The 24,018-nt window shown below is 36.1% G+C and overlaps 1 protein-coding gene across 1 annotated transcript in view; it reads left to right on the forward strand.

The window, feature by feature from the left end:
- Positions 1–778: 778 nt before the first annotated feature.
- Positions 779–24,018, forward strand: part of HCRTR2 (hypocretin receptor 2) — a 110,319-nt gene continuing 87,079 nt past the window's right edge. The window contains exon 1 of the mRNA XM_025419075.3: positions 779–1,201. Within this exon, the coding sequence (XP_025274860.1) occupies positions 979–1,201 (223 nt within the window). The 5' untranslated portion in view covers positions 779–978. The remainder of the gene's footprint in view (positions 1,202–24,018) is intronic.

A 24,018-nucleotide genomic window follows, 5' to 3' on the forward strand; every position in this document is an offset into this window, starting at 1 on the left:
TGTATCCTCCTAAGAATCTGTTTAACATGTAGGTGTCTCCTTTGCTTGATAACATTAACTATGAGAACATTTATGACCCTAGTGCCCTTCAAGCTTTTGCTGCTGTGTTTCTTATTACACTTAATGTTGCAAGTGCAAATTCCAGCTAAATATATCCTTCAATTCAAAAATGGTCTCATTCCCCAGTTTGGAGAAGGGTGGGGGGCGGGGGGGTGGGGAGCGGAGGCGACATCTCTGAGATTCAGCAAGTGCTAAGTCGGCAAAGCCAAACAAATATGAAAACGTTCGCCTGAAATGACACTTTTGCATAAGTCCTGCTTGAGGGGCAGCGCGCTTTTATGTTTATTACTTCATTACTTTTATGTTTACATTAAAGAGACAAACGCATCAACAGAGCCTGTATTAACCATGTGTGGACGTGTTTGCCCGGTCCACGGACCTACACCTGTCCATGTATGGGTTATGGAGACCGCACGTGAGCGATGGAGGAGAAAAGTAGAAGAGAGGGAGGTTTAACCCACGGAGAAATAGGTTCAAATAATGTTCATGCCCCCCCCCCCCCCATCCACCCCCTCACCTCCCCATCCACCCCCGTGGGCTTCTGCTCTCCCTCGGCGCGGGCGGAGGCTGTGGGCTGCAGATTCAGCGCTGGCATGAGGAGGAACTGAGCCTGAGCTGAGCCCGAGGTGGCTTTCCCCTGCCGGGTGTCCCTGCTGCAGCCTCCAGGGCCGGGTCCCTAGTTCCCCAGCCGCCTGTCTTCCCGGTGCAAAATCGTCTGCAAAGACCGAGAAGCCGCCGCCGCAGAAGTTGCCCGGCGCAAGACTCCGGAGGCATTGGCTCAGGAACTTTTCACGTCATTTTCTGCTCTGGAGCCTCTCGTCGCGCCTCCGCGCCGCCTTTCGCACCGCAAATCACAGTGCTCATGGGGCAGGCGGAGAGCGGCTCGCGGCGCTGAGCGGAGCCGGACTCGAGCCCGTGATGTCCGGCACCAAACTGGAGGACTCCCCCCCTTGTCGCAACTGGTCATCTGCTCCGGAGCTGAATGAAACTCAAGAGCCCTTTTTAAACCCCACCGACTATGACGACGAGGAATTCCTGCGGTACCTGTGGAGGGAATACCTACACCCGAAAGAATATGAGTGGGTCCTGATCGCTGGCTACATCATCGTGTTCGTGGTGGCTCTCGTGGGCAACGTCCTGGGTGAGTCTGGCCCCGGGCAGCCCTCCCGAGGGCTGTCACGGCCCCTCTGCGCGGGCGGGGCTGCCGGGGCTCTGAAGACCCTCCCTCCCCCTGGGAGGCAAACAAAGAGGTCGCTGCTCTCGGGGTGGGGTTTTCCATTAAAAAAAAAAAAAAAAAAAAAAAGTTTTCTGATTTTAGGAACCAGGAGCGAGCCCTGGAATGGTCATCCCTTTCTGTGCAGGGGGAAGCGGGGAAGCGCGTTCTCCTTTGCCATCACCTCGGTTACAGAGCGCCCAGACAGGGGCAACGCGACAGGGTCTCCAGGTGGATGGGGTTGGATGTGGGGAAATTAGTCATCCTTTTGTGTAACGTAGCCCGGTGTTTCATGTTTCACGGAGGGGGGGGCTTTCTGGAGAGGTAAAGCCGACAAAATGCAAAGCTGGGCTCCTAAGGAGCAAGCTCTCTGTGGCCATTGAAGTCACAAAGGATTTGTGAGCTGGGTAGAGTGCCCTTTGGAGGTTTAGGCTCTGTCTAGAGGTGGTAATGGAACGGCAGGGAGTGGAGACAGAAGCAAAGCACGGAGGGGCACTCACGCACAGAAGCTGAATTAAACAGGAACCATGCTAGGAGCCAGCAAGAAGGAGGGGCATCTGAGAAAAGTACCAAAGAGATCTCAATCATTCATCTGCCTATCCATTCATTCATTCATCCGCTCAACATATATATATATATATAGAGAGAGAGAGAGAGAGAGAGAGAGAGAGAGAGCCTGCTTGTTGCCAGGCTTGGGGAAATTTTGTAATGGGTCTTTTCCCCCCAAAGACGAGAAAAGCTTAACGCTGGACTCCCTGTCTGCCCCTGTCTGAGTTCCTATGCAAAGATAGATATTCCAGTCCGTTTCCCACCTCAGCACAATTTCTGAGTGTTGGGGAGGGGTTACAGAAGGGTACAGGGCTGTAATGATGGAGTTTATTAGAGCTGCTGGGGAATCCACTTAAAAAAAAAAAAGCTTTGGAAGGGAGGGAGGACTTAACATGAATTGTGAATGGAAGGAGAGTGTACCTTGATGAATGGAAAGTGGGAGGTGTTTCAGATGCAGAGGGCAGTGTGGAGGCAATCTCTGCTGAAAATGACAGGAGGAGATGGGGGAAGCTAGAAGAAGAGGCTCTTGATTTTCAGTTATAAAAAGGGAAGATGAGTGAGGGGAGATAGGCTGGGTGGCTTTGAAGTCCAAAGCAAAGAATTTGTAGCTGCACTGGAGGATGATAAGAACTTACTGGGTTTCAGCACTGATCTGATTTTTACCTTCTCTGCCCAAGTGTGTCAGTCTGGGTAGGAAGCATTCAAAGCAGTCTCTCACCAATTCAGCAGGCAGAGTAGTTGGTAGTATGTGACTGAGAAGCATTCTGCGGAGAGTTAGTAGAATCTTATTTTTCAAGAGAGATATGAATCCTCTGAAAACTTTTGTTTTTCAATAATACTGCATTATTTTCAAGCTACTTCTGTTTTGCTCATGTTTTAAAAATAAACATAAGGGAATCTCTCTCTGGGTGATGCAAACAAGGTGAATGAAGGTGAATGTACACATGCTTAAGGTCCTTTGCTATAAGGATAAGTTTGTTAATAATCATGCCTTTCTTGCTTCCCTTCCTGGCATCCGCTTTTAGAGTTAGAGCTATTAAAACATATGACCATCAGCATAGAAACATATCACTGTACTATGCCAACACTTAATGATAAGTAAGTGATCTAAATTTAACATCCAATGAATACCTACCATGTGCCAGACCCCTTCACATAAACCCTCACAGAATCCTCAAAGTAACCCACATTTGACAGAAGAAACAAGACTTAGAGAAATGAAATGGCTCATTAAAGAACATGATTCACATTCAACTCCATTTCTTCTGACTTTAGATCCAGAATTCTCCATGGATACTCCACTCTAGAGCTAGAAAGTATAGAGAGAATGAATTTGCTCCTGTTGTCTGCAAGCATAGAAAATGTACTTCCTGTTCTCTCTCGCATCTATGTCTACTGTTAATAAGTTACCATGAAGGGTTAATAGCTCTGTCATTGTCTCCAACAAAATGCTATCCAGAGAGGAATGTTATTGCATTGCAGTAAAAATTTGACCTGTTTTGCAGGAGTAACTGCAAATGATAACTATTTCCCTTCCCTGATTTGTTTTTCAGGCTTAAATAATGTGATAAAATTTGTTTCCCTTCGCTTTTACTTTATTCTGGTTTTACACAGAATGTTGATGCATAGTCTTCACCTTCTAATTACATAGTTTAGGGGTACATGTTTGTTAGCCTGAGGAGTGTTTTCGTCTCAAGAAGGAAACACTTCTACCTGTTTCACAAGGTCAAGGAAGAGAGCACTGTCCACAGCCCCAAGTGCTGAAATGGCCAATTCATTCAGCTTAAAAAGAAAAATTTACACAAAGAACTGTGCTCTCAAAATACTGACAGCTATTTTCTTCAGGACTAAATCTCAGTGAAATCCTCTCTGGGTGAACTGAAACCCTTTCTTTACTGACATATTCCCTGAAAGTTGATGAAGTTTAAGTTTGACATTTAAACAAATGATCAGTGTGTCATTACTCACAGACAACTTCCTGCTCTTTGATATCACTGTCAAATTTGCAAAACGGATTAGATTGAGAATTGCCTTTTTGCCCCTTTGGTAAAAGTAATCTTATGCATAAAGTGGCAGGACAAGGAATCACATTATTCATGCAAGATAAAGAGGCAACATTAGATATGAAGGTGAAAGACCACAGTGTAGGCAGTAGATGTAATCCCTGACCCTTTGGGTCCATTCACCATTTGTACTTTCATGTAACTGACTACTTGGAAAATCTCAACCTTGTTGAACTTTCAAATACAATATGATCAATTAGAAGTCATTTCCCCCACAATGTCCTTTTGTAAAGTGATGTAACAGGATATGCCCTGAGCAGAATGACAAAGTCTTGATCATCTCCATCTCTTTTTCTTCTCTCCACAGTTCATCTCTCTCATTGTGTCCCTTCTCCTATTTGTATCAGATATTTCTTCCCAGTGATGGAAAGCAGTTTTCTTTGAAAAAAAGTGCAACACAAGTCATTAAAAATAAGACAAAAGTTACTCTACATTAAATGTCTTGAGTGTATGTATTCTAATAAAAGACATATGCATGTCTACTTATAGAATTTTGGGTCATAGAAAAGATGATAGGACACAGTTCTTTTTGGACAGAGTGTTTTTCCAGTATCTTCAAAATTATGATACATATAACCTATTCCTAAGTATGTCTTGTACTATAGCCAAATAGATGCATTCAATTATTTGACCAGTACATTTTGAGCAATATTATGTTTTTAAAATTGTGTACTGGGGGGAGAGCTCTTCAGGACACTCATAGGAATATATTTGATGTTATTTCTACTTATTTTTCCTTGAGTTAAAACTGGATAGAATGATGGGTTCTATTCAATTCAAACATTAAACAGCTGGAGGAAATGAGTAAGTCTATGCCTCTCTTACTTCTGCATTCAAAGATATCATGATTTTTTACCTGGAATACTTCTATATTCCCTGTTGTTGTCTCCATATTAAAAATTAGGAGAACATTCAACAAATGACATCAATCCAGCTGTGCTTCTTGCTTCTTGTGTAACCATTAGCAAGCTATTGAACTCTTTAAGTCTGTTTTTTCTATTTGAAAATTAAGGTTGATAATGCAGGCCTTGTAGAAATCTTATAAGAATATCAAATACACAGAGGTATACACACACACATCTGTGTGTGTGTAGTTTTATTGACACCTAGTAGACACTGAATGCCAATTTCTATCCCTTCATTCCCAGAGATGAAATCTCTCCGTGATGTAGTTTGCAACCATCTTCTGCTTCCATGGCCAGTCTGCGGCTCTGTAGCTCTGCAACTCTTTGTGGCCTCTGTTCTAGGCTTTCTCTCAGTTGAGAGGCTTCCTAAAAACTATTAGTAAAATGGAGTTGGCAGATGTTGCTCGCTTTTTCCATACCAGCTCCACCCACTCATCCCATAACAGGTGTTTAGTGCGTTCATACTACTGCTTTCCTGACTGTCAGTAAAAAGCCTTTGCTAACCATCAGTATAAAATTCTCTGTCAGCTTAAATTTGCCTGTACAATGTCCCATTTATTCAGAGTTTTGGGTGGTTGTTGGGCTGTTGTTAGGTCTATCACTATTAATGTTTTAAATAGCATATGTACACACACGTACACAGGTAATGTGTTGATTTAACTCAGCTGAAGCACACTGCCTATTAAGAACTTTACCTGATAACATTTAAACTAAATGGAGTGGATGAGGAATATCTGTAATGGGTTGCTTCTTATGGAGCTAATCATATATCCCAGATATGGAACTGGCAGAGTTACAAGTTCCCACTACTTCTAAGCCTAAGAAACATTTATTTCCTGTTTCTCCTAATGCCCAATTCACATCTGTGGGTGTTTCTAAACCCACCCTTTCCTACACAGGAGACAGAAAGAGGTTAAAGATAATACATTACTCATTTCTGTCACGACCTGACGGAAACATGAATAATGACTGTAAAAGGTAACGTTAGCCACCGAGCTTTAAATTTGTGTGTTTTTGGCAACAGAATGTAACATATGCTTATCTGAATAAGAATTAAACTGATGCTGTCACACTTTTACTAAAACCGTAACTACTGTGGGTGCCTGGGTGGCTCAGTAGGTTAAGCGTTTGCCTTCAGCTCGGGTCATGATCTCAGGGTTCTGGGATCTAGTCGCTTCAGCCCCTTAGGGCTCCCTGCTCAGCGGTGCGTCTGCTTCTCTCACTCCTTCTCCCTCTGAGCGTGTTTGAGCTCTCTCTCTAGCTCGAGTTCTCTCTCAAATGAATAAATAAAATCTTACCAAAACAGTATACCCACCTAGTTTTCCTGAGTAAAATAAACCATGTTTTTTATTTGAACAGAATCTCAGTGATAACTTTTTAAGTGGCTACTGCATAGATCATGGCAACATTTATCATGTACAGACAATAATGAGATAATATGTGCTACGGATAATTTAAATGTAATGAATTTTTCCTATATTTGGAAAAAATGAGGAAAATGAAATAATGAAAATAATACCAATTTTCAAAAGAGGCCAAATTCAACACTCAAATACAAATACAATATTCCAGTCTTTAAAATTTTTATTGATTTCATTAGGATATACATATGCATTTACATTCATTTTCATCCTTCTATATTCTAGAATATATTTGCAAATCCTCATGTACTACAGCTGTGTTAGCATTCCAAAGCTTCTAAATTCTCTCTCAGCTCCCCATATTTCAGGAGTATACACTGCTGGTGTTCTTTTACAAGTGAAAGAGGATTTTTCTATCTTTCTTCTTAGAGCATTATGACATAGACCAAAATTGTAGGTATATAGGTTCTGTTAACTACTGGCTCACTAATAGGAGTCAGTCAGTGACCTGTGATAGGGGAAGCAAGGATTCATCTCTAGTTCCCTTTCTCACTGAAAGGCAAATATTTATTGAGTACTATATGCTAAGTCCTGAATGCTAAGCTCCACAATGAATATATATATTCATTTATTCAGAATATATCTATAATTGATGCCTCATAGCAAACTTATAAGAAAGAGAGTAATAGCTTTGTTTTACAAATGAGGAAAATGAAATTCAAAAGCTATTTTAACTTGTTCCAAAGTTTGATCAGTTAGGAGCAGAACTAAGTTTCAAATATGGATTGATCAGTTCCCATGATCCAGCTGTGTTCCATTACTTCATCCTGCCTGTCTTGTTTCTAATCTTGACTCAGAAATACAGAAGAAAAAAGAGTGGAAGTGATGCTTAGATGTGCCCTTTAGACAATTTACAGAGTTGTTCTGGCATGTTGCCATGCTATATCTCTGATAGACTACAGTTCTTCAGCTATGTGGATGAGCTCATTTGATAAGCTAATCAAGGTCAGGCTAGGGTTACTTTACAAGAGAAAATTTCAAGGTAAAATAGGTGCTGCCAAAATAATACACTTTTGCCTGTTTGGGATGGGGGTGGAGTGACTCACTGGTAAATGTTAGATAATTGTGGCCAAGGATTATTTTATTATTGAATGTGCTGTCTTTAGATACAGCTTAAGACTGAGAAACTAAACATTTAACATGTCAAATAATCTAAAGATCTCTTTTTTTCTTCGTTTTTGGTCTTCAAACCACCTACTCACGTATTTCATTTTTTTTCTTTTATAATGACTGTTAACTTTTCAAAAAATCATAAGTTTCTATTGATGTGATTAAATAGTCAATCTTTATATCACATTATGGTGTTCCTGGAGCATAATGGTGTTATGTATGTCCAAAGAGCATTGCCCATCACACCAGACATGAAATGACCTTTAAATGCAGACAGTGGAACACTTTGAGATGCTATTGGATGAAGTACATGACATATATGATCAGTCTTTTGAATTGCTGACTCTTTGGGCTGAATTTATTCATTATACTTTTGTTCTCAATGAAGGATTATCTTTTAACCAAGTAAATGAATATAGGATATATATTTTGAATAGCATTAAATTTGTTTCCAACAGAACTATTTTATCCTAAACAAAGCAAACTGCTCAGAATAAATATGTACTTAATTCTTTAAAAATATTTTGGGATTATCATCACTGAGTATTTTTCTCTCCAGTATTTTTATTTCAATATCAAATATATATGAACAATGTTTAATGATTACATAGCATCTTATCCTTCAGAAGACATTAGTACATTTATATTGTATCACTTACTCTTCACAACAATATTATGAAGTAGGTCTTATTTCATGAATCAAATACTTGAAATGATTTAAAAATTATTTTAAAAGTTTGAGCAACTGGAAATATCAAAGCGTTGTGTGTCAGCTTGAGAAAAGGTTGTCAGTTTCTTGTATTCCAGGAAACTATGGTAAGGGATGCTAACCACTTTTGTTTGGCCTTTAGCTATGTCTTTAATACCTGATTTTGTTAATGTTCTGAGTATAGGTGCACATTAACCAAATTCACAAACCTGGCAAAAAAGAAAAGGTAATAATTCCAGTGTTTTGACTTAAAATAAGGAGTTATTTTTATAAATCTTAGAATATTTGAAGTTCTTTCAATCATCATAGTCTCTTCCATAATAGTCATATCTACATGAAGAGCTTTAATGGTTGGAATTGCTAGACTATGCCACAGTAGCAAGTAAGCCTGAATTTTCATTGGCTTTATGTCACAGAAGTTTATTTCTTGTCCGCTTAACATTTAATGTGGGTTGGAGAGTCTGTTTCATACAATGACTCATGGGTGAAGAGTCCTTCATGATTTATGTACCACCTCAATATGTGGCCTCCATCATAACTAGCCTGCAAACTGGCTACCAACGTTCCCCCGTCAACTCATAGTTACACCCTGTGTAGTTCCCTTTCACACTGTGCCAGAATTGGTCTGAGTGACCAGTAATGCACGTCAAAAGTGATAGTGTGTCACTTTCAATATTACATTATAAAAGGTTACAGCTTTTGCCTTGAGTTCCCATTTTCTCTCTCGCTCTTGGATTTCTTGATCTGGAGAAAGTAATTGCTCTGCTTTGTAAGCAACTCACAGAGTAAAGAATTGAAATATCCAGCCAACAACCATATAGGAAATGTGGCCTGCAAACAACTCCATATCTTGGAGACAAATCCTTCAGCCAGTCTGAGAGAACATAACATCATCATGTCGCCAACCCCTAGCTTGACTGAAACTTAATAACATACTCTGAGACCGAATTATCTCACTACATTTCTCATAGGCACTTTAGAAACTGTTAGATAATAAAGTTTCTTATTTTAAATTTTTAAATTCAGGGATGAGTTATTAGGCCTATAAAGTATCAAGCAGCCTCATAGTAGAATAGTAAACTGGGAAAATATACTGGCTCTAAACTACCTTTGCCAAGTGTTGACAATGTCAGTCATGCCCATAATCATTTGGTCAAAACCAATCATATTCTACCAACCTAACTGCAAGCAGGACTGGAAAGTATAAGGGAACACTGTCTCTGTTACAGAAAGCATGAGGGAACACTGTCTCTGTCTAACTATGCAATAGTTAAAAGTATTTTTAAAAGTCTTTTTAACATGCATGGAATCTGAACAAGGGGAGTTAGAGGAATCAAGTACCTAATGGCATAAGCCTAAAAGAAGCTGATAAGATATATCCATTTCACATTTTGGATCTCTGCCAATGGAAATAACATAAATATTGGGAGACTTTGTGCCAGTTATTGTGCTAAGAAACAAGGGTGTAAAAAGATAATAGAAACCAAGGAGCCTGTACTTTGGTTGAAGAGATATACATGTTAACAGATAATCTCAGTAAATTGTGACAAGTGCTCTGATAGATGGGTAACAGGATGCAGTGGAAGCATATAAGAAGGACACTTAGTTCCATTTGGGGGATTAGAGAAAGATTCAGAAGGAAATGACACCCATGCTGCGTATTAATGCATGAATTCAAGTTACACAGGTGAAAAAAATTGGGTAAGGATGTTCTAAGCAGAGGAAACAACATGAGCAAAATCAAAGAGGCGTGAAATAGAATGGGCTATGAAGAGAATGCTAAGCAATTGGGTAACTCCAGTGTAAGTAAGTGCAGATGAGGAGAGTCTAGGAATGAAGCTGGAGCAGTATCTGAGGACTGGGTTATTAATGACCTTGTGTATCATACTGGAGACCTCATCTAGCTTTGACATTGCAGTTTAGAGGAGGCTCTGAAGACTTAAAAGATAGCGCTGTCGTTAGTTTGCATTTTTCATAGAGCATTGTAGGTATAATGTAAAGAATAAACCTATTTGTGAATAATATTTGTAAAAGATATTTATAAAAGTTTTCACTGGGATTTGTGTTTTGTTTGGGGCTCATTTAATCAAGCCTGCTTCAATGAAAACAAAAATTGATAATACAGGACATAATCAATATTTTCTAGATAATCACCTGTAGGATACTAGAAATATCACTTTTCAGATCTCATTACAAAACGTTACAGCTTTGCCCTGAAGCTCCCACTTTCGTTCTTACTCTTGGATTTCTAGTGATTATGTTGCATAAGGAAGGAAAAGAGAAAAGCAGAGAGTGAGAAATGAAGAGGAAACAAAGGAAGGGAAGAGGGAGATGACTAAAAGCAAAAACTATTGCTATGTTTACTTTGTAGACTATTTCAATTTGAGAAGTAATTTCTCATTTTTTAAAGCTTTTTTTAAAAAATATTTATTTATTTATTTTATAAAGAAAGAGAGCAGGGGGGAGGGGCAGAGGGAGAGCAAGAATCAAAGCAGATGCCACACTGAGCATGGAGCCCAATGTGGAGCTCAATCTCACAATCCTGAGATCATGACCAAGCCCCAACCAAGGGTCAGACACTCAACCAACTCTGCCACCCAGACAGGTTCTTCAAGAAGTAATTTATCTTTAAAATAATTTTCATACATCTTTCCTGAAGACTCTTACATGCCATAGCTCTATTAACATTTTCCAAATTCTGTATAGTTTTTCACTGAAATGATTTTCGTAATAACTTATTTTTGAGGTTTTGATGGGTCACTATATTCCTAACTATCCATTTTTTTGGCCTTTAAATTATTTTTGACCTCATACTGAGATACAAAGATAAAAATTTGAGATCTAATGAAAGTTTTTCATATTTTCCAACTAAAGCCCCAAAATTTTTACTCCAAATTATTTGTAACTTTCTAAATATGTTCCTTTGATATTTTATCTTAAGTAGGTATTTTATCATTCAAATAATCGAAGATGATACTGTATTGACCCCAGGGCAACCATTAGGGAATTACAGGGAACGTTTCTTCACAAATTGACATGGTAACACTTAAAAATTTCTAAAGCTGTTGTTAGTTTAAAACCCTTTATTTGCTATTCTAGCTCATAATGGGAATACAAGTTATTAAAAATTGCAGCATCCTTTTCTAGATTTTCAGTGACTTCTTATTCCTACTCAGTGACTATAAAATGAATTTATAAGATACATGGTTTACAACCATGCCTTTGATGTTATCACTACATTGCTAGAAATGGGGTCAGAAAGCCATTGTCTATAATAATTTATTTTATCAATTTAGAATGAATTTGATGAGTCATCCAGTTTGGTAGAGGACTATATTCCTGATAAATGCCATTTTGAAGCCAATTTGTCTTTCTTAAAATGTGCAGATTATACTGGTCTTTCAGAGACAGAAGTAGAGAGGTATGGTTAAGTGCTTATGAAACAATTCTGTGATTAGGTGAAACTGAGTCAAATTTGGTTATAAAAGAATGGCTAAAAACTTAATCTCGCCAATGAAAATATTTACTATAAAAGTTCCCCAATCCTAGAAAGCTCAAAAAGAAATTCATTAACAAATTTCACCAGCTGGTGCAGGAAAAAGTCTTCATAATTATTAGGACATTTATGGGCTTGGACTTGATTTATATTTTAGACTCAGGAAAGCCTAGAAAGACCTTGTTCTTTGAAGTCATCAGAGATGGTGATGGTGACTCATAGATTCCTGAAAGTCAATAAGATTACCTAGTTTATAAATCTATGTGTTTTTCCCCCAGGCATGGTGAATTTTGCAACTGGTCACTGTTGGGAGGCAAAACTGTCTCAGTGGGAAAGGGGAAAATAAGAATTTAAAAACTTAAAAACACATAAAAATAAAAACATAAATAAGAACATAAAAATAAAAACATGTGTATCCACACACAGGTATTTGCATTATATGACAATATGATTTTAATGCACACTAGTTTTTTTCTTGCAGGATTAAGAAGCTACCTTCCAAATTTGAAAAATTCTAAAAACTCTGTATATCCCTTGACTTTGATAAACTTAAGAGATACTTTCTACTATTCCCTGAGTAAATGAACTAGCCTTTAGGGAAGCAAAAAGAATGTATACATCAGAGATAAGTCCTTGGATAAGCATCTGTATAAGGAGTATCCTTTGGACGATCTATCATTGTAGCAACATGTATTTTCCTTGAACTGAGTGCATGTATTCTAGCTTTAGAGTCTTCACAATGTCTAACCTCCTCTGACCCCCTATAGCTAGCTCCTACTTAGCTCACTTGTCACATCCTCAAAGAAAGTCTCTAAGAAGGCCTGCTCTGGATCACTCTGAATCCCTCTTCATGTCTTATGATACCATCCCTTTTTTTGTCATAGAACTTATTACTGTTTGAAATTATATTGTTGGTTTGTCAATTTTTCTATTGTCTCCCTCAGGTAATATGTAGCTTCTGTTAAACCAGTTTCTTTATTTTCTTTTTGCAGGTGCATCCTCAGTGTCTAGAACAATGCCAGGCATACAACAATTTGTAACTACCAAATAAAATACTGGTTTTCTACCAGGAGGAATTCCTTAGGAATAAGTGTGAATAAATAAATAAATAAATTTAAATATTTAAATTTATATATTTTAAATATATATAAATATATTAATATATCATATATTAATATATATTATATAATATATATTATATATAATTTTTAAATTTATATATGTAAATTTAAATATATATATTTTAAATATATTTAATATATTATATAATAATATAATAAATATAATAATATAATAATATAATAATATAAATATATATATTTAATATATTTATTTATTTTTATGTATATTAAAATCAAACATTGCAGGCTTTACATTTCTTTTACATAAAAATTAAAAATAAAACCTTAATAATTTGAGTTTTCAAATATCTTAAGGAACACATGCATTAAAATAATATATGATTATGAGATTAATAACTATGAAAGACCAACTGTAAAAATCCTCTCCAGCACTGAGATCCCCTTGATATTACTATGAAACTATTTTGCTCTCCCTGTGAAAAGTAAATGGGATTTGTAAACCGTGGCAAGTTTCTTCATTTTTTCTCAAGCAAGTTACACCCAGATCCTTCCAAATAACATGCCATATTTCTGCAATAACTGAGAAGAACGTGTAATATACAAAATCCTTACTTAAGCTGTGTTTGTTTCAAATTAACTTTTAGTTGTCTTTTATGTTTAATAAAAGTCTAAGGAAACTTTTGACCCTTGATGTTTCAGATTAAGTAAGAGAGCTGAGACTGAATATTATGGTGATTCCCTACTTCCTGCAATTAAAAGGACTAAGCATATCTCCCTCTTAACCCAGGATGTTTCAGAAGTGCCCACAGAATCTCAGATTTAGGAATTCTTTGTCATTCTTTCCCATTGCCAGTGACATGCCAACTCTGATACACTAGACTGTCCAGACAATTGAAAAAAAATTTCTAAGTTCAGGTGAAATGTAAAGGTAATATTGGTCAGAGCTGGATCATTCTAGACACTTCATTTAATGGAGGGTAAGGGGACAATAAGCCCTTTTGACTAATTTCAATCTTCAGGTTCCTGAAATATCCATCATATTATAAATTTTTAAAAATTGAAATGCAGGGGCAGCCCGAGTGGCTCAGTGGTTTAGCACTGCCTTCAGCCCGGGGTGTGATCCTGGAGACCCGGGATCAAGTCCCACATTGTGTTCCTTGCATGGAGCCTGCTTCTCCCTCTGCCTGTCTCTCTGCCTGTCTCTCTCTCTCTCTCTCTCTTTCTCTGTGTGTGTGTGTGTCTCTCATGAATAAATAAATAGAATCTTTAAAAAAAATTGAAATGCAGTCTTGGGGTATCTGGATGGCTCAGTTGGTTAGGCATCTGACTCTGGATTTTGGCTCAGTTCATGATCTCAGGATCATGAGATGGAGCCCCATATTGGGTTCCATGCTCAGTGGAGTCTGATTGAGATTCTCTCTCTTTCTTCTCTGCCCCTCCCACCACTCATACAGGCATGTGAGTACACTCTCCCAAATAAATATATAAATCTTCAGAAAAAAACTGTACAAATGTACACTCTTACCAGGGATGGAAAGTATTGTAATTCTACCAAACCATTGACCTATTGAACCAACTGTATTAATATTTCTCATATTATGAATCAAGTGAATTACATGTTAGGTTTAATTAGGTTAGAATTTACATGTTAGGTTTTTAAAAAAATTGTTACATTGTCCTAATTATATAACTCTTCAACAAAAACATTTACCATCTGTTGTCTTAGTTAATCCTACAACCACCTGTGTGATACGGCTGTTATTTTCTCCTTTTCCCACGTAGTGAAATTTAATATTAGAGAGTTCCTATCATGTTAGTTGTTTGAATAGTTTTACATATTATCACTTAGCTTCCCCATTTCTGAACAGTAGGTAAATATAATCTCTGTTCTCCATTTCCATTCCTCTTTTGATAGGGCAGCTATGCTAGTATGCATAGCAAGTTGAAAAATATGATGTCCACAATGTAAGGAAAATACAACTTCTCATGCACATTTTTTGGTAAACTCAGCTGAAGTTTCTGGTTCTAATCACCAGAGCCTTAGTGATCTATAAGTCATTGTTGGTACCTGGCCACAGAGATTAGAGGAGAAGAGCAGTAGCAAGTCAAGCCTGACATAGATTTTCTCTCCTGGTAAATAGGAATTCATTAAGCCTCTCTAAGTGCTGAGTCACCATCAGCTACAATGGCAGTATCTACAGATTATTAGTCTGAAGTTATTCAAATATATTTTTATGATCCAAATGGAGGTAAAAGTAACATAGAGAATCAGTGGTCTCAGTCCAACTGTAGCAGCAAAAGGCACATGCACCAAAAAATAAAGCAGCCTGCACCAACACACTGGTTTTCTAGGGCTTATCTAATTTGAAGCTATTTCCTTTTCTTATTTCATTCAGCAAATATTTATTGAACACTCACAATGTGTAATCTGTTCTATTACATTGTGTGGAGGAAATACAGAAGTGAATGAGGCATGGTCCTTACCTACAAGGAATTTCTAATCTTGTAGGAGAGACTAACATGGAAACAATAGACTATAGTATGAGGGTTATTGAAGAGGCATATGTTAGTTAGAAATCAAAAGCATAAAAGTTGGATCTTACTTAGGGTAGGAGGTACTTCTTCACTGAGGAGTTACCATTTGAGGTATTTTTGATATGAGAGTATAATTTTGAAAAGTTCTAAAGACTGAAAAAAAAAAATATATATATATATGTCAGCTATGTTGAAATACCATCCAGGGAATTCCATTAAAACACAGCATTTCATGGACTTTTCTGAGTGGTTTCAAAAAATGACTTTAAATCATCTCCCTTGATGCTTTGCTTTACTCCCATGGTCTTTTTATTTGTTGGTATCTGCCCCAGTCTTACCAGTAGTGTTACATCATGGTGGATTGGATTTTAAAGTTTGAAATCTTGGAGTTATTTGAAAATGAGTTCTAATATATCAGAGCTTCCCAAAGTAAAATTGACCTGAGACAATTGTAACAATGGATTGAAGTTATGAGAGAACAGATACTGGGAAGATAGTTGTAAATCTGTTGAGACTATCCAAGAAAGTGATTTTGAAGACAAAACCAAAGCAGTAGTATTGAATATGGGGAAAAAAGGAAACAAATATGAAAGACGTTATGGATATAGAAATTAGCGACTCATCAGATGTAGAGATTGATAGGAAGAGTGAAAATCTTCTGATTAACAGAAATTTTTAGATAAAGCAAGTACATCGATTATCTTATTTGTCTTTTTCGTAACATAAGAACATATAGAAAGAAAATCAAGTGTCATTAGTAGAGAAATCATTATGAATTTGGCCAAGGCAGGTTTAAGTTTGAATTGCTAGATGAATATACATGTAGAGCTGTCCAGTAGCCTTGCTCCCTCACATGCCATTCACAATTACTCTGAGTGATGTTTTTCTTTGCAAGCAATGCATACAGTTTATGTGAGAATTTCTAAGGCAATGTCTTTTGGAATAATTTAAAGCTACACAGAATGTAAATTTCTTGATGGGCAAGGCATTTGTTGCAACACTAATTGAATTCATTTGTTCAAAAACATTTATTATGTGCTTACAGCAGCAAACAAAATAGATAAAGCTTCTTCTCTTAGGAAACTTATATTCTAATGGTGATATTTAGGACATATATTGACAATAGAACCAACAGGATTGTTGAGGGATTGCATATGGTTGTAAGAGAAAGAAAGGAGTCAATTTTCATTTTAAGATGGATAGTGGTACTGTTTATTGAGCTATAGGACCCTGGAGAATGGGGCAGATGTGAATCAGGGAAGGAGAATCAAAAGTTTGGTGCTATACATTCTAAATTTGAGATAGTAAAGCTAAGTGTATGATGAGCATTTGAATGTGAAATCAGGAGGTTAAGTAAAAAGTCAAGCCAGGGCATGAAGGAGGGAACTTGATGTAATGAGCATAGGTGTTATATGCAACTGATGAATCACTAAACTCTACCCTCGAATAGTTTAACTAAATTTAAATAAATACAATATATTAAATTTAAATTTATTAAATTTAAATAAATTTTAAAATTTATTAAATTTAAATATTGCATTTAAATAAACAATTTAAATCAAATAGTAAATAAAAAAGGTTCTAATACACTGAATATGAAAATCCTTGCCATAGGAAAATGTAAAGGTAAACCCCCTATTATTTGAGGCCTCCTATTTTTGGAAGCCAACTTGAAAGTCAGGTGCTTGTGCATCTGACCCAAATTCAGTTGTGTTAATAAAGAGATATCAGAGGAAAGAAGATTAAAAGACATGCTTTGCAATGGGATTAGGCAGAGAAAACAAGAAAATGTAGCATGATGGCCAATAGGAGGAGTTAGAGAAGAAAAAGGAAAGGCTAAATGCCCAATTCTTGCAGTGATAACTTTGAAGTTGTAGGGATGGAAAAAATTTCCCTTCTTCCTTTCCAAGTTCTTTGGCTGGTCTAATAATCAAATTCTCATAAAGCAGATTATAAGAGAAAAACAAATTTAATTTCATAGGTATGAGAGCTCCAAAGATATGTAACCCAAGGCCAAGTTGGGCAATTGAGGCTTGCATGCTATCCTGAACTAAGGAATGGGATAATAGCCTGGGACTTCAAAGGGGAAAAGGGTGACTCACAGGGCAATAAGAAGAGCAGATGTCTGATAATTAGATGCTTGTGCTTCCACAGAGATAGGCCTTTCAAATAAAAATTTATCTCTAGTGATAGATCTCTTTCTGGGCCAGGCCCCCTATCCAAATTCTTTTAAATAGTTACTGAAGAGATACAAGTTCTCAAGTTTTTCTTGAGTCCTCTACATCTTGATTATCATCAGCTCAAAATAATCCAAATGCTAAGTGGTATATTTTGGGGTCACATATTCTGCTTCCCATCAAAGTAATATTTAGTTATGTAACATTTTAAGCAGAAATATTATAATAAATATTAGGAATTGCTGGTCACAGAAGAGATAGTGGGATTACATGAAATTCTAAAAACATCAAACACTTTTTGGCAATGATATTGAAGATATGGAAATAGTGGGTAGATATGGATTAAGACAAGGAATAAAAACTCTCCTCCAAGGACTTGTCTACAAGTCTATATCTGTGACTTTAGAAATGCAATTTTTCACTGAGATATCCTTAATCCCCTATATGGAGACAAGGAGGAAACATAAGACTCTTTAGCATGCTCTATGTAATCCACTGCAGACAAATGGTTACTTACCTTTCTCTTCAATATATTGGAGTTTACAAATATTTCACCTCCAAAGAGTAGGTGTTACAAGAGTATTGTAAAAAGTTTATAAGGCTTGAGACATATTTGGCTATAGTAGCTTAGAGAAGAAACATTTTTATTTTGGACTACAATCGCTCAGATTTGGAACATGTAAGTCTAAATTTTTTCATGTAAATTATATATATATATACACACACAATAAGACTAGTAGATGTTTGATACTCTTGTACATAAGAACTTATGTATACTAACATGTACTTTAAGAAGTTATTAGTGTCATTAGTTACAGATAATTCGATTCTCTTTTATATTCAGCTCAAGCAACTCAAATGTAAAGCTTCTATTTTCATTTCTAGATAAATATTTAGCATCTTTTTGTTTCTTAACTACCTTGGCTTTTATTAATAAAGGCATTATCCAAAAAAAGAAAGAAAAAAAGAACAAAAAAGAAATAAAACATTATCTTCAACTTCCCTGTAACTGGATTCCAAGTATGATTTTGTGTTTACTTAGAGTATTGATAAGTAAGATAAGTATAGATTAATAACACAGTTTTAATTCATTCTATACAAAATCTAGCTGTCCTCCTCTTTTGCAGGCAATCTCTAAGTATTATATATTAATCTATATACTCTGTATATAACACAGGAACAGTATATATGTTATAGTTTTTATGCTCATTTTTCTATTAAGCATTATAATTAAGTGCTTAAATTTCTATTTTTAGAATAGTGTGAGTATAAGAAAACATGGTCTGTGCTCATATTTAAGAAGTGAAGAGATTTACTGAAGATTTTTGGGTAATAATTGCAAATTCATAGGCATTGATTCCTTTAGAAGATCATGGAATACCATTTTCTCAAGAGAAAATGTCAGTATCCTGCAGCCCGGATACTGATGTTCTCCAGAGATCTAATCTGGGTGGTATGCTACTGTTGAATGAGTGTAATTAAATCTGAATAATGAGAGAACGTTCATTCATTCATTCACGAAATAATTATTGAACATCTTTTTATTGCCAGTCATTCTCCTTGATACTAGAACAAACAAAGATCAAAGAGATATCATTATTTTCCTCAGAGTTAATGATCTCCTGGAAAGGACAAAAATGCAATATATTACATAAAACCACAATGTGTTATCTCCTATTAAACAGATATGAACAGCATACTGAAATATATGAACATCTGAACATCTGTACAAAATTAGCTTAATGGATGGGAAGGAAACAGTAACACAAAAGATGGGACATCAGGAAGTGAATGACAGGAGGGACAGAAATGGAGCAAACAGTGCTGTAGAGACACAGTCCAAACAAGCTAAACTTTCACAATCTTTAGTTTTTCATAAAATGTCTTGTCCTTTAGAATATTTTTCTCCCTTCCACTCCGAATATTTTTCTCCCCTAGGGTTTAATCACCTCCCTGGCAAACCAGTTTATCCTATCTTCCTGTTTACCTATGAGACTTGACTGAAATATCATCAAATTTAATAGTTTGGCTGTTTTATTATTACTTTTTTAAAATCGATTTTTAAAAAGTTATTAGAGCTAGCATTGCTCATTTTATCAATGTAGGACTACAATACTACAATATTAATTCCTTTAATGGCTATGTTAATACCACTTGCTTTCTGACTTTTGCATGTCCTTTATTTCTCTATTGCTGTCTTAATACTGGTTCTCAGCTTGTTAGCACCTCAGCAATGGAACAGAAATGAATAAATCTCAAATTCATTGTCTGCCCCTGTAATGCTAGGTAAAGTTTTACTTTTTTCACAACCTTTTATTTTATTTTTTTAAAGATTTTATTTATTTATTCATGAGAGACACAGAGCACAAGAGAGAGAGAGAGGCAGAGACACAGGCAGAGGGAGAAGCAAGCTCCATGCAGGGAGCCTGATGTGGGACTTGATCCTCGGTCTCCAGGATCACAACCTGAGCAGAAGGTGGCGCTAAACTGCTGTGCCACCTGGACTGCCCTCACATTTTAAAATAGTGTCCTAAACAAGGTTTTTGATTCACTTGTTTAAATTCCCTTTATTTTCATGGCCATAGAGAATTGAATTAAAAGGACAATATCTTTTACATTTGTATTAGTAGCTTAACATTAGGAAAGTGGAATAAAATCTCGCATATCTTAAAATAAAGTCTATATAGCTAGTTTAGACAATTGGGTTTTCCTTATTTGCAGTAACTTTAGGAATCATATATTATTGGGGACATTGGTCATTTGCAAGTTCATTTAATTAAAGTTGTAATATTATTTTATTTTGCATTTTTAAGTCATTATATGACTTCTCTCTGTAAGAAAATAATGCTTTATTTTTAAACAACACTAATAAAGGAAGTAGAATTTATCTTAAAGATATACTTTTATATGCTAGCCCATTCTGTTTAAAAAATAAGTATGTCATATGGAGAACCTCCTCATGTAGTGGAATTTTGAAAACAATTCAATATATAATTAAATATAGATATTCATTTTCATGTTTCAACGTAGAAAATATACCTGAGATGCTAACTCTAGTTATGTTATTCCAATTTTACTATCGATACTATAAACCTTAAAATACTAATATTAGAACCTAATTTTATAATAAGCATGATGAACAAAGTCACAGAAATAAATTTGAGATTTACCATGGGAGATTCTGTTCAGCTCCCTAATATTCAGTTTCTGCAAGTTTGGTATTTAATTTTGTGTCTTTGTCACTGAGTGGGCTGGAAATATGACTATGGAGACACCAAAACAATGAGATATTAATGATAGTTCTTTATCATCGATTCTGGCACTTTTTAAAAGAAAGAGATTTTGGCCTCTTGAGTTTCTATAAAACTAAAAATTTTATTGCTTTTAATGAAAATACAATCATTTGGGACGACAAAATTAGATTAAAAGCAAACATAGAGTGATTCAAAATAAAATATTTAAAAATTTAATAATGTAGAGACACTTTGTTTCTACTAGTCTTGTTTTCCAGTAAAACAATCACCAAAACATGGTGAAAATGATAATTTTGAAGACATTAACTTTCAGAATAAAGGACAGGAAAAGAATGAAGAAGATACCCACTAATAATAGAGAAGAGAAAGGGTAAATGAAAGAAACAAAAAAATCTATACGATATTGATTTTAAAAAAATACAGAAATACCACAATATAAAACACCTCAGGGAGGAAAACATTACACACACGGGCACACACACACATATACACAATAATAAAATGAAAGGGAAAATGTACCAAAATGATTTGAAGACTAGCTTAAAACTTTTAAAATGTATTTAAATAGAGGTATTTTGAGAAAAATGTTGTATCAAGTTCTTCCAGGTGCCCACTGAATATGAAACCAGAGGAAATGGCTTAAATTAAAATCAGAAAGAGTAAGAGTAGTGGAAGCAAGCATAGAAAGAATATAGAAGTTAAAAAAGAGAGATGCCTGGGTCCCTCAGTGATTGAGCATCTGCCTTCAGCTCAGGTCATTATCCCGGGGTCCTGGGATTGAGTTCCACAACAGGCTCCCAGTGAGCAGCCTGCCTCTCCTTCTGCCTATGTCTCTGCCTTTCTCTGTCTCTCACAAATAAGTAAATAAAATCTTTAAAAATGTAAATGAATGAATGAATAAAAAAGAAAGTAATTTCTATATATCTCAAAAATGCCTAAAATGGCAACAATTTTAAACATCACTATTACATAGAGATCTGTAATAGATACCTACTTTTTGTCTTTCCAGTAACCACATTTGACTTTTTTTGCAAATCAGTATTACCCCTTCCTTTTGGAAACTCATTTCATGTAAATGTAGTGGAAGGGAGAAGAAATCGTCAAAGTACTACCTCACCCTCAAAATCAGAGTCAGAAAGAGCTCATCATTTTCCATCCCTCAGCCATAGTGCTTGGCAAAAGGATGATAATTTGACCCAAATGGAAACAATCAAAGTTTGTCTGTTGGATTTTCCATGTGACTTAAGGGAGATAAATGAACTTTTTTTTTTTTACCTAAGATTTTGCTGCTTAGCATGATTAGATCTATAGATGCTAAGATCTTTCCTTTTGCCATGTAGAAGAAAATCATCTATAGTGGGAGAGTTAGGCGCACTTCCAGAGATACAGACCAAGAGATGGAGGGAACCCTAATGATGCTGGAATTTCTAGATCCAGTGAGACTACTCCTTTCCAGTTAGTTGAGCTTTATTTTGTTTATACTCATTAGATTTGGATAGTCAGTACTGAAAAGTATGAATTAAAACAGCAACCAACCTGCATTATACAAGTGAGAAGAAAAAAAGGAAAAAATGAAGAAGGAAAGTGAGCCCTATGATCATCTTTGTTCTCTAACATTGTTTATGCCTCAGAGATTGTCCTTCTCTGTTTCTGTAGAAGGACAAAGATGATATATGTACTCACAGCTGGGTGGTCTTCTAAGGAGCCCTGACTGAATGTGTCAAGGAGTGTGTTGTTTCCTCAGGAACCTCAAATCTACCTTTAAGCCTAACCATAATGTAACACTAACAAGTAACCTGATCCTTCCTATATACCTACCTGTATCATAACATTAACAATCCTACCTCTAAGCATAACCTAATGTTAACCCACAAACTAACTCTGATTTTGCCTATAGCCATAACCCCATCCTAACTGTGACCCAAAAACCACCTATAAAACTAAACCCAACTTTACCTCTAAACCAAGCCTGAAAAGAACCACAATTCTGTCTCTGTACCTACTCACAAAACTGGTCCAACCATACCTCTCACCAAAATCCTAAAGCTAACCCTAGATCTATCTCTAATCCTACCACTAACTGTAACCCTTATATTAACCCCAAACATACCTAACACAAGCCCTAATCCTAATCACAATCCTAACATCAAATTTAACATTGATCACTCAAATTCCAATGTTACTTATTGGCTCAAAGAACCATAAAATCCAGCACTGCATTTCACAGATAGCTAGATTCAGAGGTCCCAATGCTGCCATTAGGATCTAATCTGTCTCCAACTCCCGACTCCTCTCTTCTCTTTTGGCTTCGTTTTCTAGTTCCCTGTGACAAGATGCTGCCAAGAACTCCAGGCCTATAACACACGAGATTCAACCCCAGTGGAAAAAAAATCTTCCCCTTCTTTTGGTTGCTCATACCTAAATTCTAGGATTGATTTAGATTGAACCCAGTTGACTTTGCTTGGGCCAACATAACATCCTTAACTTATGAATACTAATTTGAAATGAGGCTCTAATTGGCCAGCTCTACATCATGTGTCCAGAGAGTGGAACAGAGCAAAGCAAGGCCACTGGATGCATTTATCTGAAGAGTGAGATGCTTGAGGGGTCCCCTCAAAAGAAAAATCAGGTCATGTTCACAGGAGAGAGAGAAATGGATGCTGGATGGCAAAAAGCATAAATATCCACTGCAAATTTTGAAAAAGAATTTCCCTTCAATATCATCCAGCCCAAATCTAATTTTTTAAAACAATATTTTGTTTATTTATTCATGAGACACACAGAGAGGCAGAGACATAGGCAGAAGGGAGAAGGAGGCTCTCTGTGGGGATCCCGACCTGAGCTGAAGGCAGACTCTCAACCACTGAGCCACCCAGGTGCCTCTAAATTTCTAATCTTAAAAATGAGGATATTGTGTGTTTTATCATTTTTAAATGTAACATGTCACAAAATTAGGGATAGGTCAGCATTCTGAAAAAGTAAAGACTACTAACTAAAGATGTTTAGAAAGAGAAGCACTGAATACTTTCAGGAATGTGAACAGTGACCTCTTTCTTGGGCAGTGTAGGTTCCTTCTAGGAAAAACTGAGTCATGACTGTTTCCTTTCGATTCTTTAATACTAGCTTTTTTGTTGTTGTTGTTGTTTTTGTCTGTCAAATTATCTCCTTTCTCCTTCTAATGTATCTACTCCAGATACACATATGCAGATTAATGTATTTTATTGATTTTTTTAGTAATATATCTATCAAGAAAAAAGGCAATGGACAGAATACTACAAAATGCAATTATACATTTAAGGATAATAGTGTTAAATGCCTCTTATGTGTACTTTAAAATAATTAAATTTGTTTTATTTTGAAAAAAATAGCAAGAACATGTAATTTGGGTATAATTTAAAGCTAGGGGAAAAAACATTCACTATAATTGATGATGAGAGAAAATAT

Source organism: Canis lupus, chromosome 12 (assembly GCF_003254725.2).
Source record: "Canis lupus dingo isolate Sandy chromosome 12, ASM325472v2, whole genome shotgun sequence".
NCBI classification, from domain to species: Eukaryota; Metazoa; Chordata; class Mammalia; order Carnivora; family Canidae; genus Canis; species Canis lupus.